This window comes from Trichechus manatus, unplaced genomic scaffold, assembly GCF_000243295.1.
Source record: "Trichechus manatus latirostris isolate Lorelei unplaced genomic scaffold, TriManLat1.0 scaffold00101, whole genome shotgun sequence".
NCBI lineage: Eukaryota > Metazoa > Chordata > Mammalia > Sirenia > Trichechidae > Trichechus > Trichechus manatus.
Window position 1 is genome coordinate 5,100,856 of NW_004444037.1, and position 13,434 is coordinate 5,114,289.

General features: G+C 39.9%; 1 protein-coding gene across 2 annotated transcripts in view; it reads left to right on the forward strand.

Moving 5' to 3' along the window:
* The window catches only part of KDR (kinase insert domain receptor), a 49,764-nt gene that overhangs the window by 7,995 nt on the left and 28,335 nt on the right, over positions 1–13,434 (forward strand). For both annotated transcript variants that reach the window (XM_004382894.2, XM_023737336.1), the window contains exons 4-13: positions 1,740–1,870; positions 2,114–2,282; positions 2,853–2,992; positions 4,315–4,492; positions 5,831–5,945; positions 6,033–6,196; positions 9,048–9,204; positions 10,126–10,249; positions 10,903–11,011; positions 12,027–12,368. In XM_004382894.2, coding sequence (XP_004382951.1) covers positions 1,740–1,870; positions 2,114–2,282; positions 2,853–2,992; positions 4,315–4,492; positions 5,831–5,945; positions 6,033–6,196; positions 9,048–9,204; positions 10,126–10,249; positions 10,903–11,011; positions 12,027–12,368 — 1,629 coding nt within the window. The remainder of the gene's footprint in view (positions 1–1,739; positions 1,871–2,113; positions 2,283–2,852; positions 2,993–4,314; positions 4,493–5,830; positions 5,946–6,032; positions 6,197–9,047; positions 9,205–10,125; positions 10,250–10,902; positions 11,012–12,026; positions 12,369–13,434) is intronic.

Below are 13,434 nucleotides of genomic sequence, written 5' to 3' on the forward strand. Positions count from 1 at the left end.
GGCAGTCTTGGGAGATCAGGCTTTCTCAGAAGATTGCAAGGATTTCCTGCTTTCAGCCTGTCTGGAAATACTACAAGATGAGCCTCTCCCATAATATTTTCTTACTTCCGTCTCCCCAAGTCAGGAAACCTGGAGACATGTGAAAATTCATTTGATGAGTTACAGTAAATATTTTATTTTGAGGGGATGGGTGGTTGTTTGGGTTTCTTTTGTTTATTTCCTTATTTTGGGCTACTGAAATAGAAATGATTTACTGAATAGCTTTGGTCTTACGTCAAAAGGTTAATTTAGCTTCCAAAGGCTTGTTATGTAAGCAAGCTATGTTATATTTTCTATTTTCATAACATGTGGATGAAAGGTAGGTAATATTAAGAAGTAGCAGTCCGTAGCACTGTTTCTTTGTTCACTACCAGTCTTTGGTTATACCATCAAATTCTGCTTCCGGTCTAAGCCATAATATTCTAGGAGTTGAGCTGTCTGAGATTTTGGTCTCGAAGTTTAACAATGGTAAAGACAACATTGAAGAATTCCCTGTGAGCTGCTTTTTAGTGTCCGCTCTGGTTCCTACCTTACTTCCTTAGTCTTCTGACCCCATTCCCTACAGCCATGGCTGGAGCCAGGAAGTAGTGCCTGGCCCCATAAGATAATGGCCGTGGCATGTGGTGGGCTAGATTGGCTGCCTTTCTGTGCTTTCCAGCTGGGAAGTAAATCAAACTTCTGCTGCTACGGGGAATTAACTACCTTTGTCCCCTTGGGTTTAATTAACCCTTTCTTTACTTTGACTGACTATTATGAAGCTCTATAAAAAATGTTCCGTCGGTTGGATTCTGCATAGCAATATGAACTGTTATCTCTCTGACACTTCCAGCATGACCCCAAACCACATCATTTCGATCTCTGGGAAATCGAGTACTTTCCCAGTGCGTTATTAACATTGTGTGAACCATGTTTGAATGATATTAAATTCTCTTTCATATTCTTTTCAGTCTTTCCCCTGGTGGCTTTTCAGATTTTTATTATTGATGGCATTAATGACTGCTGAATCTTAAACTAAATGTGATATCTATTAAGCATTATGTTAACAAAGAATCTTATAGTCATCACAATCTTAAAATGTCCACATAAAACTCTCCTGAATAACTGAGTTCAAAAATTGAAATTTATTTCCTGTTACTTTTAAAGATCCTTTGGGATCCATTAATTTATTTCAACGCACTTACATTATTTTCCTACAGAGAGAGAGAACATGATTTTTTTTTAATGTAAGTAAAAATTAATAGGTAAAGTATATAGATTTAAACTTCAAATTTTAAAGTCAATATGCTCCTTAATTTTGCAAAAAATTATAATGATCAAGATGTTAAAATGTGGAACCTGTGAAATATACTCTACTAGTTGATGATCCTTGTGAAAGGAGTCAACCTCATTCTGGGAGTTTTTCTTTCAAATTTTTTATACACACACACGCACACACACACACACTCACACATATTTGTATATCTCTATATCTATCTCTGAATCTCTATACATGTCTATCTATCCTTTTCAATAGCATATTTTTTAGCATATTCTTGAACCCAGATGTCTATCAGTAGACTAACCTGTGAGAGTGCCTTTGCCTAGTGACAGGTGTCATTCCCAATCATTCATCTTTCTGGCTAGAGTTTATGAACCTAAAAGATGACCAACTTTTCTGGTAAATACTATTAACTAACTAATGGTATTAAATCTTCTTCTAGATTACAGATCTCCATTTATTGCTTCTGTTAGTGACCAGCATGGAGTTGTGTACATCTCTGAGAACAAAAACAAAACTGTAGTGATTCCATGCCTTGGGTCCATTTCAAACCTCAACGTGTCACTTTGTGCAGTAAGTTATACCTACTTCCATCATCTCTTAAATTTTCATGATTTTAAGTTAATGTTAAGATGAGTAGCCTGCTTATAATATAATATCAACAATGAGTTTTAAGGATTCTTCAGGAAGGGTCAAAATAACCATGAAAAAAATGAAAAACTATTGGTATTCTTAAAAGTAGTCGTGATCAGCTTACACGGGATTTGCTTTAGAAAGCACATAACCAAATATTTGCTATTTCTTTTTACTACCCAGAGGTATCCAGAAAAGAGATTTGTTCCTGATGGCAACAGAATTTTCTGGGACAGCAATAAAGGCTTTACTATTCCAAGCTACATGATCAGCTATGCTGGCATGGTCTTCTGTGAAGCAAAAATTAATGATGAAAGCTACCAGTCTATTATGTACATAGTTGTGGTGTTAGGTAAGAGAACAGTTCCTTTCTATATCATTAATATCAGACAATAAAGATTGGCTTCATATATTAAGATCCTGGAGGCTAAGGTGTATTGTAAAGGACAAGGGATAATGAAAAATATAACTAATGATGTGGTGGGGAATTCATTATATCTACTCTTCTCTACCAAATAAACCCGTGTGCAGTCGAGTTTTTCTCTTTTCTTGCCAAGATCAAGTATTAAAAAGAATGCTGTTACAGTAGCACATTTTCTGAAAAAAATCAATGCTTGTCACCAGTTTTTAAAATTATACCTGTTTTATGAAAAGTTCAACTATTTACTAAAGCTGTCCCCATTGACCTAGGGCTATTGACCACTCAAACTTTACTAGTTTTCCATCCACTGGGTTACAACATCTTTGAGCCCCGGAGTTAGTTTTTGTAAATCTCTGTAGGTGATTTTCCTGGGAGTTCCCAGGTATTAGTGAGGTCCTCAGGGAAAAATGATATGACATATTTTATAGTTGCATCACTTTCGAAAAATTTGCGCGGAGTTATAGATTTATTACCTTCTGTTTTCTAATTTACTTGCTCTAGGATATAAGATTTATGATGTGGTTCTGAGTCCTCCTCATGGAGTCGAGATGTCTGTTGGAGAGAAGCTTGTCCTAAATTGTACAGCAAGGACTGAACTAAACGTGGCAGTTAAGTTCAACTGGGAGTATCCTTCTTTGAAGGTACCCATACCCATTGCCTTCTAGACAATTCTGACTCATAGTGACCCCATAGGATGGTTGTAGAACTGCCCTCACAGGGTTTTCTGGGCTGTAAAACTTTATGGAAGCAGAGTGGCACATTTTTCTCCTGCTGACCTACTCATGGGTTCGAACCACTGATCTTTCAGTTAGCAGCTAAGCACTTAACCGCTGCACCACTAGGGCTCCTAGTCTTTGAAGGTAACACTAACAATTCAAAGCCAGACCTCTAAATGCTCTGGTAATAATCGCCAAAACCATTTGCTTGAGAGAGATAAGGATTACTCTGGCCAGATAAAATATGTTGGTGTTGTTAGCTGCTGTTGAGTTGGCGCCTGACTCATGGTGACCCCATGCACAACAAAACAAAAATGCTTCCCAGTCCTATGCTATCCTCATGACTGGTCAGAGGATTGGACCACTGGGCTTTCATTAGCTGATTTTCAGAAGTAGATTGCCAGGCCTTTCTTCCTAGTCCATCTTTAGTCTGAAAGCTCCACTGAGACCTATTCAGTATAATAGCAACATGCAAGCCACCACTGATAGATGAATGGTGGCTGAACATGAGGTGCATTGGCTAGGAATCAAACCTGGGTCTCCCACATGGGAGGTAAGAATTCTACCACTGAACCACCAGTGCCCTTAGATAAAATATCTGGGGTTGTGTACATCACTGAGAGCAAAACCAAAACTGTAGTGATTCTGTGTCTTGGGTCTATTTCAAACCTCAATGTGTCACTTTGTGCAGTAAGTTATACCTTCTTCAATCATTTTGTTGTGTGCCGTTGAGTTGATACTGACTCATAGTGACCCTATGTAAGAACCTTAAAACATTAAGGGGATTATAGAACATAGAGCACCCATGGAAAAACAAGAAACATGGCCAAGAACCCTGTGCCACTCTGCTACAATGAGGTCATGAACATTACACAGTTTTCTCTAGGTGATTATGTATTTTCGGGTTATCCCCATGTTCTTCAAAGTCCTTTATCTATTTTTCCCTGTAAGGGAATTTCTGTTTAAAAGGCGGGATGAGATACGCTTCTCCTTGAACAGTGGTCATATTTGCTTGTGTCCGCAGTTCATATCCGTCTTATTCTCACTGAGTGCAGTATTTTAAAAAAACCCTGATTCTCCTGACACCAAACACATTTATTATCTACATAATGTTAAAAATTCTGGAGTTCCTATTGTTAGCGTTAAATAGTGTTCGCCAAGACCCAAGACCTGATTTTGTTGGTATCTAGGAAGCTACTGGGTAATGCTATGCTCAGCTTTGGAAGTAAATTAAACTATTTTTTCAGCATCAGCATAAGAAACACATAAACCAGGACGTAAAAACCCAGTCTGAGAGTGAGATGAAGAAATTTTTGAGCACCTTGACTATAGATAGTGTAACCCGGAGTGACCAAGGGTGGTACAACTGTGTTGCGTCCAGTGGGCGGATGACCAAGAGGAACAGCACGTTTGTCAGGGTCCACGGTAAGCTAAGATCTCCTTTGGAATTATGCTGTGCCTTGAAAAATGAGACAATTTAAATAAATTTAGATCAGGTAGTGATTCCTATTATGTTCATTCAGCAGATATTCTTAAGCTCTTGCAGGGAAGGCTACATGACCTAGAGATCAAGAGCATAGCTTTGGAGTCTGAGAGACTTGGGGTCAAATCCCAACTCTAAAGGTGAAACAAGATAATAGTGCTCACTAAATACTAGCAGTTGTTGTTGCTATTATTATTATTTCATAAGTAAAGTATTAGTATCTAAGGTAGCTTTTAAAATCTTTTTATTGCAAAACTGAGAGATGTACAGGCGTAAGCGTGGGTTCAGTTACTTGCCATGGGGCTGTGAGAAAATAATAACATGTCTCATTTGTTCTCTTTCACTGTCATAAATGTCTCAGTTGAGATGATAATTAAATGGCACTCTACTTACAGGCCATGGTAAGGCTTTTGGATTTTATAGTATGATAAGCTCTGGCTTATGTTTTTCTAGGATTACTTTAGGGAAATAAGGGCAGAGGTAGGGAGACTAGGTAGGAGGTGAATCGCAATAATCCAGGTAAGGGGTGGTAAATGACTTGGACAGGGTGCAGAGGTGATGAGAAGTGATCTGATCTGGATGTATTTTGAAGGTAGATCCAACAGAATCTGCTTATGGATTCATTGGCTCTGGGGTTTCAAGAAAGAAAAGAATGGAAAAGGATTTTTGAGTGTTTTGCATGAGCAACTGGTGGTGCTATTTACTGAGATAGGGAAGATGACAGAGGAGTCAGATTAGGGGAAATAATGTTAATATGCTCGTTTGGAAATGCCCATTAAACATTGAAGTGGAGATGTTTAATACATAAACTTGGAACTCAGAGATAATAGATTTAGGAGGTATATAAATGGTACTTTAATTCTGAGATAGAAGTAGGTGTAGATAAAGATAAGAAATCTGAGGACTGAGCCCCGGGGCATGCCAACACATGGGAGGGATTTATGTATAGGGTATCATGGGAGCAGAGAAGTCCCCCTCGTGTCCCTGGGGGACTTAGAGAAAGCTTCACGGAGGAGCAAATGCATGAATTGAGACTTGAGCAATAAGTAGGCTTGCAGGAGTACACTCAGGGTGAGAGAAAAAGCAAGTGCAAAGAGTGGATGTATGGGAGGAAGCTGGAATGTGACCTATAGGAAGGTAATATGCGGAATGTCTGAACTGCAGCAACTCAGAACCCCAAGGTATTTGATTTTTCAGTTGAACTGAAAAGCTAAACCAAAAATCATTTACAGTAAATCAGCATTTCTGAGAATAATTTTTTTTTTTAAATTGTTTTACAGAAAAACCTTTTGTTGCTTTTCATAGCGGCATGGAATCTTTGGTGGAAGCCACAGTGGGAGACCATGTCAGAGTTCCTGTGAAGTGCCTTGGTTACCCACCCCCTGAAATAAAATGGTAACTATTGGAAATAAATGCAAAACATTGTTTCACATGAAGGCAAATCTTTAGATTGTACAAATTCCCGGAATTTTTTTTCCATAGGTATAAAAATGGAAGACCCCTTGAGTCTAACCATACAGTCAAAGCGGGGCATGTCCTGACGATTATGGAAGTGAGTGAAAAAGATACCGGGAATTACACTGTCATTCTTACTAATCCCATTTCAAAGGAGAAACAGAGCCACGTGGTATCTCTGGTTGTGAATGGTGAGTCCATTCAGTTTTCCTTCTCTGTCCAAAATTTATTATGAAGGATATGCTTTTATCTTCCGAAACAACCAAGCCACCTTTCCATTGTCACCTGCTGCTTCACCCACTTCATGAGTGGGACATCTGTATATAAAAAATGGTCTAGAGTGGTGGAGTTGAGATGAGGTATAGGGCAGTGTGGCATGGATGTGTTTGCTTGAGAGGCCATGGAAGTGAGCTATTTGGTGGTCAAATGCAAAATTTAAGTAGATAGTGCGCTCGATGGCCCAATGCTGTGAAGTAAGAATGCCTGCAGGGACAGTTGTCAAGCCTAAGTTACACTGCCTTTACTCTTGTTTCATGCAGTTGTACACCTGGTATGCAGATGTGTAGGAGGAAGAAGTAAGACTCCTCTCCTTGAATTTTGTGAGAAGCCTCTAACTTGGTTTTGTAGTTGATGTGTCAGTGGTCACGGGCAGGTTCCACCTCAGAAGGCTTTCGCAGGTCAACATTGTTGGCTAGGTTGGAATCTTTTTTTTTTTCTGTCAGAAGTTCAGGATCTGATTCTGAGTCTATAAAGGGACGATATTTAGTGTTATTTTGATTTAAGAATGATTCGAACTCTTTCCCAAACTGAAATATAACAGCAAGTGTTGTTGGAGGAAAAAAGGGTGCCAAGATCAAGTAAGCGTGGGAGGTCCTAAGTTAATGTAAAGCAGCTTTCTTTAGTACAGGATTTCTTGGGGCCTTTAACATGCTAATGTCTATTGCCATCAGGGACAGGGATGGGGTGGGGTGGTGATGGTGGCATAGAGTATGCAGGGTTTAACAAACTGATTTGACCAGATCACCTTTTCCCCAGGTACATTCATTAATATCTTGCTCCAAACACAGTTTGAGAGACATTTCTCCGTTGTGATTCTTTGTTCTCCCTACTGGCGCAGCATAGTAAAACTGCAGGATCTTCTCTCATGAAATTAAGGTGCTTCTCCCATGCTTCCGGAGTCCCTGGTGGCGTAGTGATTGAGTGCTTGGGTGCTAACCGAAAAGATTGGCAGTTCGAATCTACCAGCTGCTCCTTGGAAGAAAGATGTGGCAGTCAGCTCCTGTAAAGATTTACAGCTTCAGATATCCTATGGGGCAGTCCTACTGTGTGCTATAGGGTCGCTATGAGTCGGAATTGACTCGAGGGCAATGGCTTTGGTTTTTTTTTTCCAGTGCTTCCAGAGTCCCAGGTGGTGTAAATGGTTAATGTGCTTGGCTGCCAACCAAAAGGTTGGCAGTTGAGTCCCCCCAGAGGCTCTGGGGAAGAAAGGCCTGGTGATCTACTGCCAAAAAATCAGCCATTGAAAACCTTACAGAGCACAGTTCTACTCTGACACACATGAATGTCGCCATGAGTCAGAGTCAACTTGTTGGCATCTGGTTTTCCTTACTTCTTGTTAACCCTCTGTATATCTGCTGAGCTTAGCTTAGCTTTTTTCCTGAGAAATCAGCTCCAAAGAGTATTTTAAAGAGAACAGGTTCCAGGAAATTTGCTTATAAGTAGTGCAGGAGTAGGGCATTGGGGAAGGGAGAGAAACTGGAAAGCTGATAAGTAGGATAAACTGAAAAACCAAATCTGTTGCTGTCGAGTCGATTCCGACTCATAGCAACCCTATAGGACAGAGTAGAACAGTCCTATAGCGTTTCCAAAGAGCGCCGGATGGATTTGAACTGCCAACCTTTTGGTTAGCAGCCAAACTCTTAACCACTATGCCACCAGGTTAAGTAGGATGGGAAGAAGGAAAGGAAGAAGAAATGAAGACAGAACTATGGCCGGTGAATAACCCCATCTCATCCAATTCATAAAGTCATTAAACATTTGATTCACTGTAGCATTTACCCTGGTATATGAAACAAACATAAAACAGTAGTTAAGTTTTAAAGCAAAATCTGAGCCTTTAGGTTGATAGTGGTAAGAAAGTGTTGTTATTATGTGCCGGCGAGTTGATTTTGACTCATGGTGACCTCAAGTGACACAGTAGAGCTGTCCCATAGGGTTTTCTTGGCTGCAGTCTTTACGGAAGCAGATTGCCAGGTCTTTCTTCCATGGAGCTGCTGGGTGGGTTCAAACTGCAGAGCTTTTAGTTAGCTGCTGAGTCACCAGGGCTCCTCAGTAAGAAAATAGTTTTGTATTAATGACTGTGGAAGCAAAAAAGAAAGAAGGGAAAGGAGGAAGAAGAGGGTGAGGAAGGGAGGAGAGGAGAAAGGAGAGAAGGAAGAAAAGAAGAAAGAAAGAAGGAAAGACAGACATGGTTGGCAGTGATTCATTATATAATGATTTATATCTTTGTTTATAATATAGTGGTTTAGTGCTTGAGTTCAGAAGTCAGAGTGTCTAGGTTTTTTCCTGGTTTTGTCACTTGTTAACTGGGTGACATTGGACAAGTCGCTGAACTTTTCTGTGTCTCATTTTTCTCATATGTAAAATGAGGGGACGATAATAGCGGTTGTGAGGATTAAATGAATTAATCAATATAAAGCACTTAGAATAATGCTTGGCATATCATCATCTATTTGTTATTCACAACGATTTTCTTCCTGGAGACTTGCCCCGATCTTCTGAGATTGGGAGAACTGGAAGAATTATCCCTATAATGTAGATGGAAAAAAAAAGAGGCATAGATTCCAAGACGTGCACAAAGTCACTCAGCTTTGTGAAGTATCACTAGAACATCTGAATCTAGCTATTCTTTGAAAAAGAAAGCGGTGGCAAAATCATATGCTAAAATAACAAAACAAAACATAGCCTTAAGTTGCTGAAAACCTCTACTTTCCATTCCTTAAAGCTGGTTGACAATTCAAACGTTACTTTCCTCATCTCCAGTCCCACCCCAGATTGGTGAGAAGTCTGTAATATCACCCATGGATTCCTACCAGTATGGCACCATGCAAACACTGACGTGCACCGTCTATGCTGTTCCTCCCCCGCGTCACATCCAATGGTATTGGCAGTTGGAGGAAGAATGCAACTACATACCCACGTGAGTAGGGCCACGGGCTCTTTTGTCCTATGATTTTGCATTTCCCATAGCTCCACTGGGATATGACTGTAATCTAACCGGGAAGATCATCCCTAAGAAAATTCTCTCTCAAGAGGACCCCTTCACCTCCCTTCATTTTTCTCTGCGTCTTAAATTGTAGGAGATGTCTTTGGGATAACCCATTTTCTTTATTTCATATCTCTTCTTAGATTAGCCCTGATGTACACCTTGCCAAATGCAGGCTGTTTGTTTAGTTTGCTAATTGCCAATCTTTGGATTTGCTCCTTATACCAGTCAACTGGTGAACACCACACCACTCCTTCTTATCTGTGAGAAGGTCCATCATTCAGAGGAAGTGCTGATGGATGTGAGGGAGCGATAGACCTAGCCCAGCCCTAAGAGTCTCAGGCCCAGCTTATCAGGTTCTAACATAAGTCCAGACATCCTTAGGGGGGGAAAAAAAAAAAAACAACAACCAACCCACCACCACCCTAAACAGTCCACTTCCTGTTGTTGTTTTTGAAATGGCCACCACTAGTTTCTTCCTCAGCTGTTTGGATCATTTCCTACACAAAGGCCAAAGTTGCAGAGACATTACTTTAAGAAACCTGATGATTTCTTAGTTTCCTTGCGTTCCTTTGAACTAAATTAACTTGACTTGTCTTGTGGATCCAGTTTACGAATGGAGGTTTGTTCCTAGAATAGCTACCTCCCTCCTGTATCCTGAATGAATCTACCTAGAACCTTTTCCTTCATTGCTGAGGCCAATTTTTAATTGGCACCAAATCTTGTGACATGATAGTCTGCCTTGAAAGTTACTTCTAGAAACACAATAACCAAAGTCTGATTATTTTTTTTTACCACTGATTTGATTTAAAGAAAAATTAAATCAAAATACAATCTGTGATCTCTTTCTTATAGTCAATCTGCCTTAACAACAAAACCATATACTTGTAAAGAATGGAGAAACGTGGAGGATTTCCAGGGGGGAAATAAAATTGAAGTCACCAAAAATCAATTTGCTGTAATTGAAGGAAAAAACAAAGTGAGTTTGAACTCTTTAATCTGAAATCCATATTTTTCTCTCTTTTTAAATGGAAGATGATACAATAATAGGTGAGGAGTATTAGAGATTAATAATCAAATTTATAATAAACAAAAATCAAATCAAATCATGATAAAATGGTAGCATGTTAAGTCAGTTTGTAAACACCATTGAGTTTAAACAGTATCACTGGTTTATTTAAAAAAACTTTTTTTATTATGCTAAATACATAGGTATTTTTATATTGCCATTTCAACAATCTTCACACGTACGGTTCAGTGACATTAAACATGTTCATCATGTTGCTCAACCATCGTTGGCTTGTCGATAATTTATCATAAAAAAATCAAACACTAAACTTACAAGTCCGTTGTAAGGTGATTCTGATTTCATAAACATGAAAATGGGAAAATACGTATATGTATAATGTTATATGAAAACACATTATTTATTTGATGATTTCCAAAGCAGTTGTGTGCATGTGGGAGCTACACCAGCATAATTACATAAATGTAATTATGTGTAGTGGGGTGAATTGAATAGGCAGATAGTAACAATTGTGAAGACTGCTGAATTTTTAGTTTGAAGGCATGTGCACAAACACAGCCTCCATTGTTTATGGCCTGGGCTTCTTATTTTTTTTTTTTTTCCAGACTGTAAGCACCCTTGTTATCCAAGCAGCAAATGTGTCAGCTTTGTACAAATGTGAAGCCATCAACAAAGCCGGGCTAGGAGAGAGGGTTATCTCCTTCCACGTGACCAGTAAGTGCTCCTTTCTGGAGGGTAGAGTGGGTTGGATTTCTCTCAAAGTGGGTGCTAAGTCGTGTAATCTTCTGTAGCCCTCACTATTTGTGTGAGTGGCATGGTGATTAGGCAGAGGACTTGGACTAGTAATTGATGCTTTTTTTATAAATTAAAACTGAGGTAGCTTCTGGGTTTATCTGTTTATCAACTTCACTGGAGAGCAAATGGTTTCACACATACTTTTAAACCACAAGTCCTGTGCCATATCTATGTATTCATCATCATAGCCTCTCACAGTGCTTGCCTTAATAAATAGTTCAATAAATGTTGGTGAACTTGTTGCCGGAAAATTGAAGAGGTTGGGTTTTCTGGAGGCAGTCGTAATGACAAAAGAGCAGTGCCTGCCCAGCACTGTTGATTTTGCCTTTGCGCCTTAGTTTTATGGATAATCTTTAGCTGATTGGAATGAATAAAATATTTCAGTCCAGGTTAATTAGTAAGTGTAATAAGTGGGCAAGTTTTTGGAGCTTTGGTGATGTAGTGGTTAAGAGCTTGGCTGCTAACCAAAAGGTTAGCAGTTCAAATCCACCAGCCACTCCTTGGAAACCCTATGGGGCAGTTCTGCTCTGTCCTATAGGGTTGCGATGAGTCGGAATCGACTCGATGGCAACAGTTATTATTTAATAAGTGTAGCTTTAATGTCATTGGGTGTTATGTGGTAATAGGGAACTACTTTTTAAAATTTCAATGTTGTGATTAAATTTTCTGCTTTGGATATGTTTTTTTTTTAATCTTAAAAACTACGCTGAGTGCTCAAAGTGGAGATTTGATAAATATCTGGGGAATTCAGGCCAAGTAACACGTTTTGGGACCCAAATTGTCTAGTTTAATTGTCTCCTGTGTGACATCATGTGGATTGCTGGACCTTTACTTCTCTTGGCTTTTATAGGCAGAGTCTGAAGGCAACAAGAAAGGAGTAGTGTGCTGAACTAAGTTAAATCACAAATCTCTAACTATGGGTTTTAAATTTCAGGAGGTCCTGAAATTACTTTGCAACCTGATGCCCAACCGACTGAACAGGAGAGCGTGTCTTTGTGGTGCACCGTAGACAGAATGACGTTTGAGAACCTTACGTGGTACAGGCTTGGCCTACAGGCCCTGCCGGTCCAAGTGGGAGAGTTGCCCACACCTGTTTGCAAGAATTTGGATGCTCTTTGGAAAATGAATGCCACTATGTTCTCTAATAGTACAAGTGACATTTTGATCTTGGAGCTCCAGAATGCATCACTGCAGGACCAAGGGGATTACGTCTGCTTTGCTCAGGACAGAAAGACCAAGAAAAGACATTGTGTGGTCAAGCAGCTCATGGTCCTAGGTAGGAAAACAACTCTGAATCATCATCACAAGGCAGTTGGAATGCCTCAAATGTAGTGCTTTGAGATGCTATGTGAAGGTTTCTGTGCTTTAGGAGCTTACAGTATAGACTGTTGCACACTGTTATTCACTGAAAGCCCTGGAGGCAGGAAAAAAGCTATAATGGTGAAGTGATATATTAAAAAGAGAAAATACGGCGGTTCTTTTCAACCTTGAGGCTAGGGTAACTCACCAGTATCCTGCAAGTGATTAGCCTGAACCAGGAACATTTCTCCCTTATTCTTGGACACTCATGTATTCAAATGGGCACCTATTATGGGATACCTAGTGTGAGCCAGGAGAGCACCAGAAGTTTACAGTGGTGAACAAGATGGACAAGATGTGGCTACTGTCCGCAAAGATCTTACAGTCCCAGTGGAGAAGACAGAGAAGCCACTGGACAGTCATAGCGCAGTGATATCAACCCACGAGGGCAGCAATTGTTGCCTTCAGTAGTTCCAGTTACAGAACATTCTGGCACACACTCGGTGCTTAATAAGGTATCTGCTACATTAAGAGTATGATGGTGAGGTGAGCTTAGGAACCATGAGGGTGCGTAGGAGCAGTGCTGCGCTTACTGCCTGTACCTCTGGGTCATCCCATGTGATCCAGTGTGGCTCAAGGTCAAGGAGTTAATAATTTCAGTGAACAAATAGCTTTGTAAATTTCCCACAGAGCCATTCTCTTGACCTCATCTAATTTTGTCCCTTGCATAAAAGCTGTGCAGCCATGACTCTGTCTCTGGGGAAATCAAGCAAACTGGGGATGTTTCTTTTGGTGTCATCTACCTCCTTTTACTTGTCATTTCATTATTCCTTCCCAGTTCCTAGGATGCAAGTGCTCTCTGCTTTTTACTGTAGAGAGGGGAAATGCCCGGGTAAACTAGTCTGTACCAAAGCTTTATAGGAATAACACCTTCCTTATAGTCTTGATATCTTTAGACAGAGAACTAGCATGGAGTTTGCTAGTTTTATGCACTTGAGGTGTCAGAAGAGATATTTTTGGGTGAAGTCATCCCCAGGGCTCTT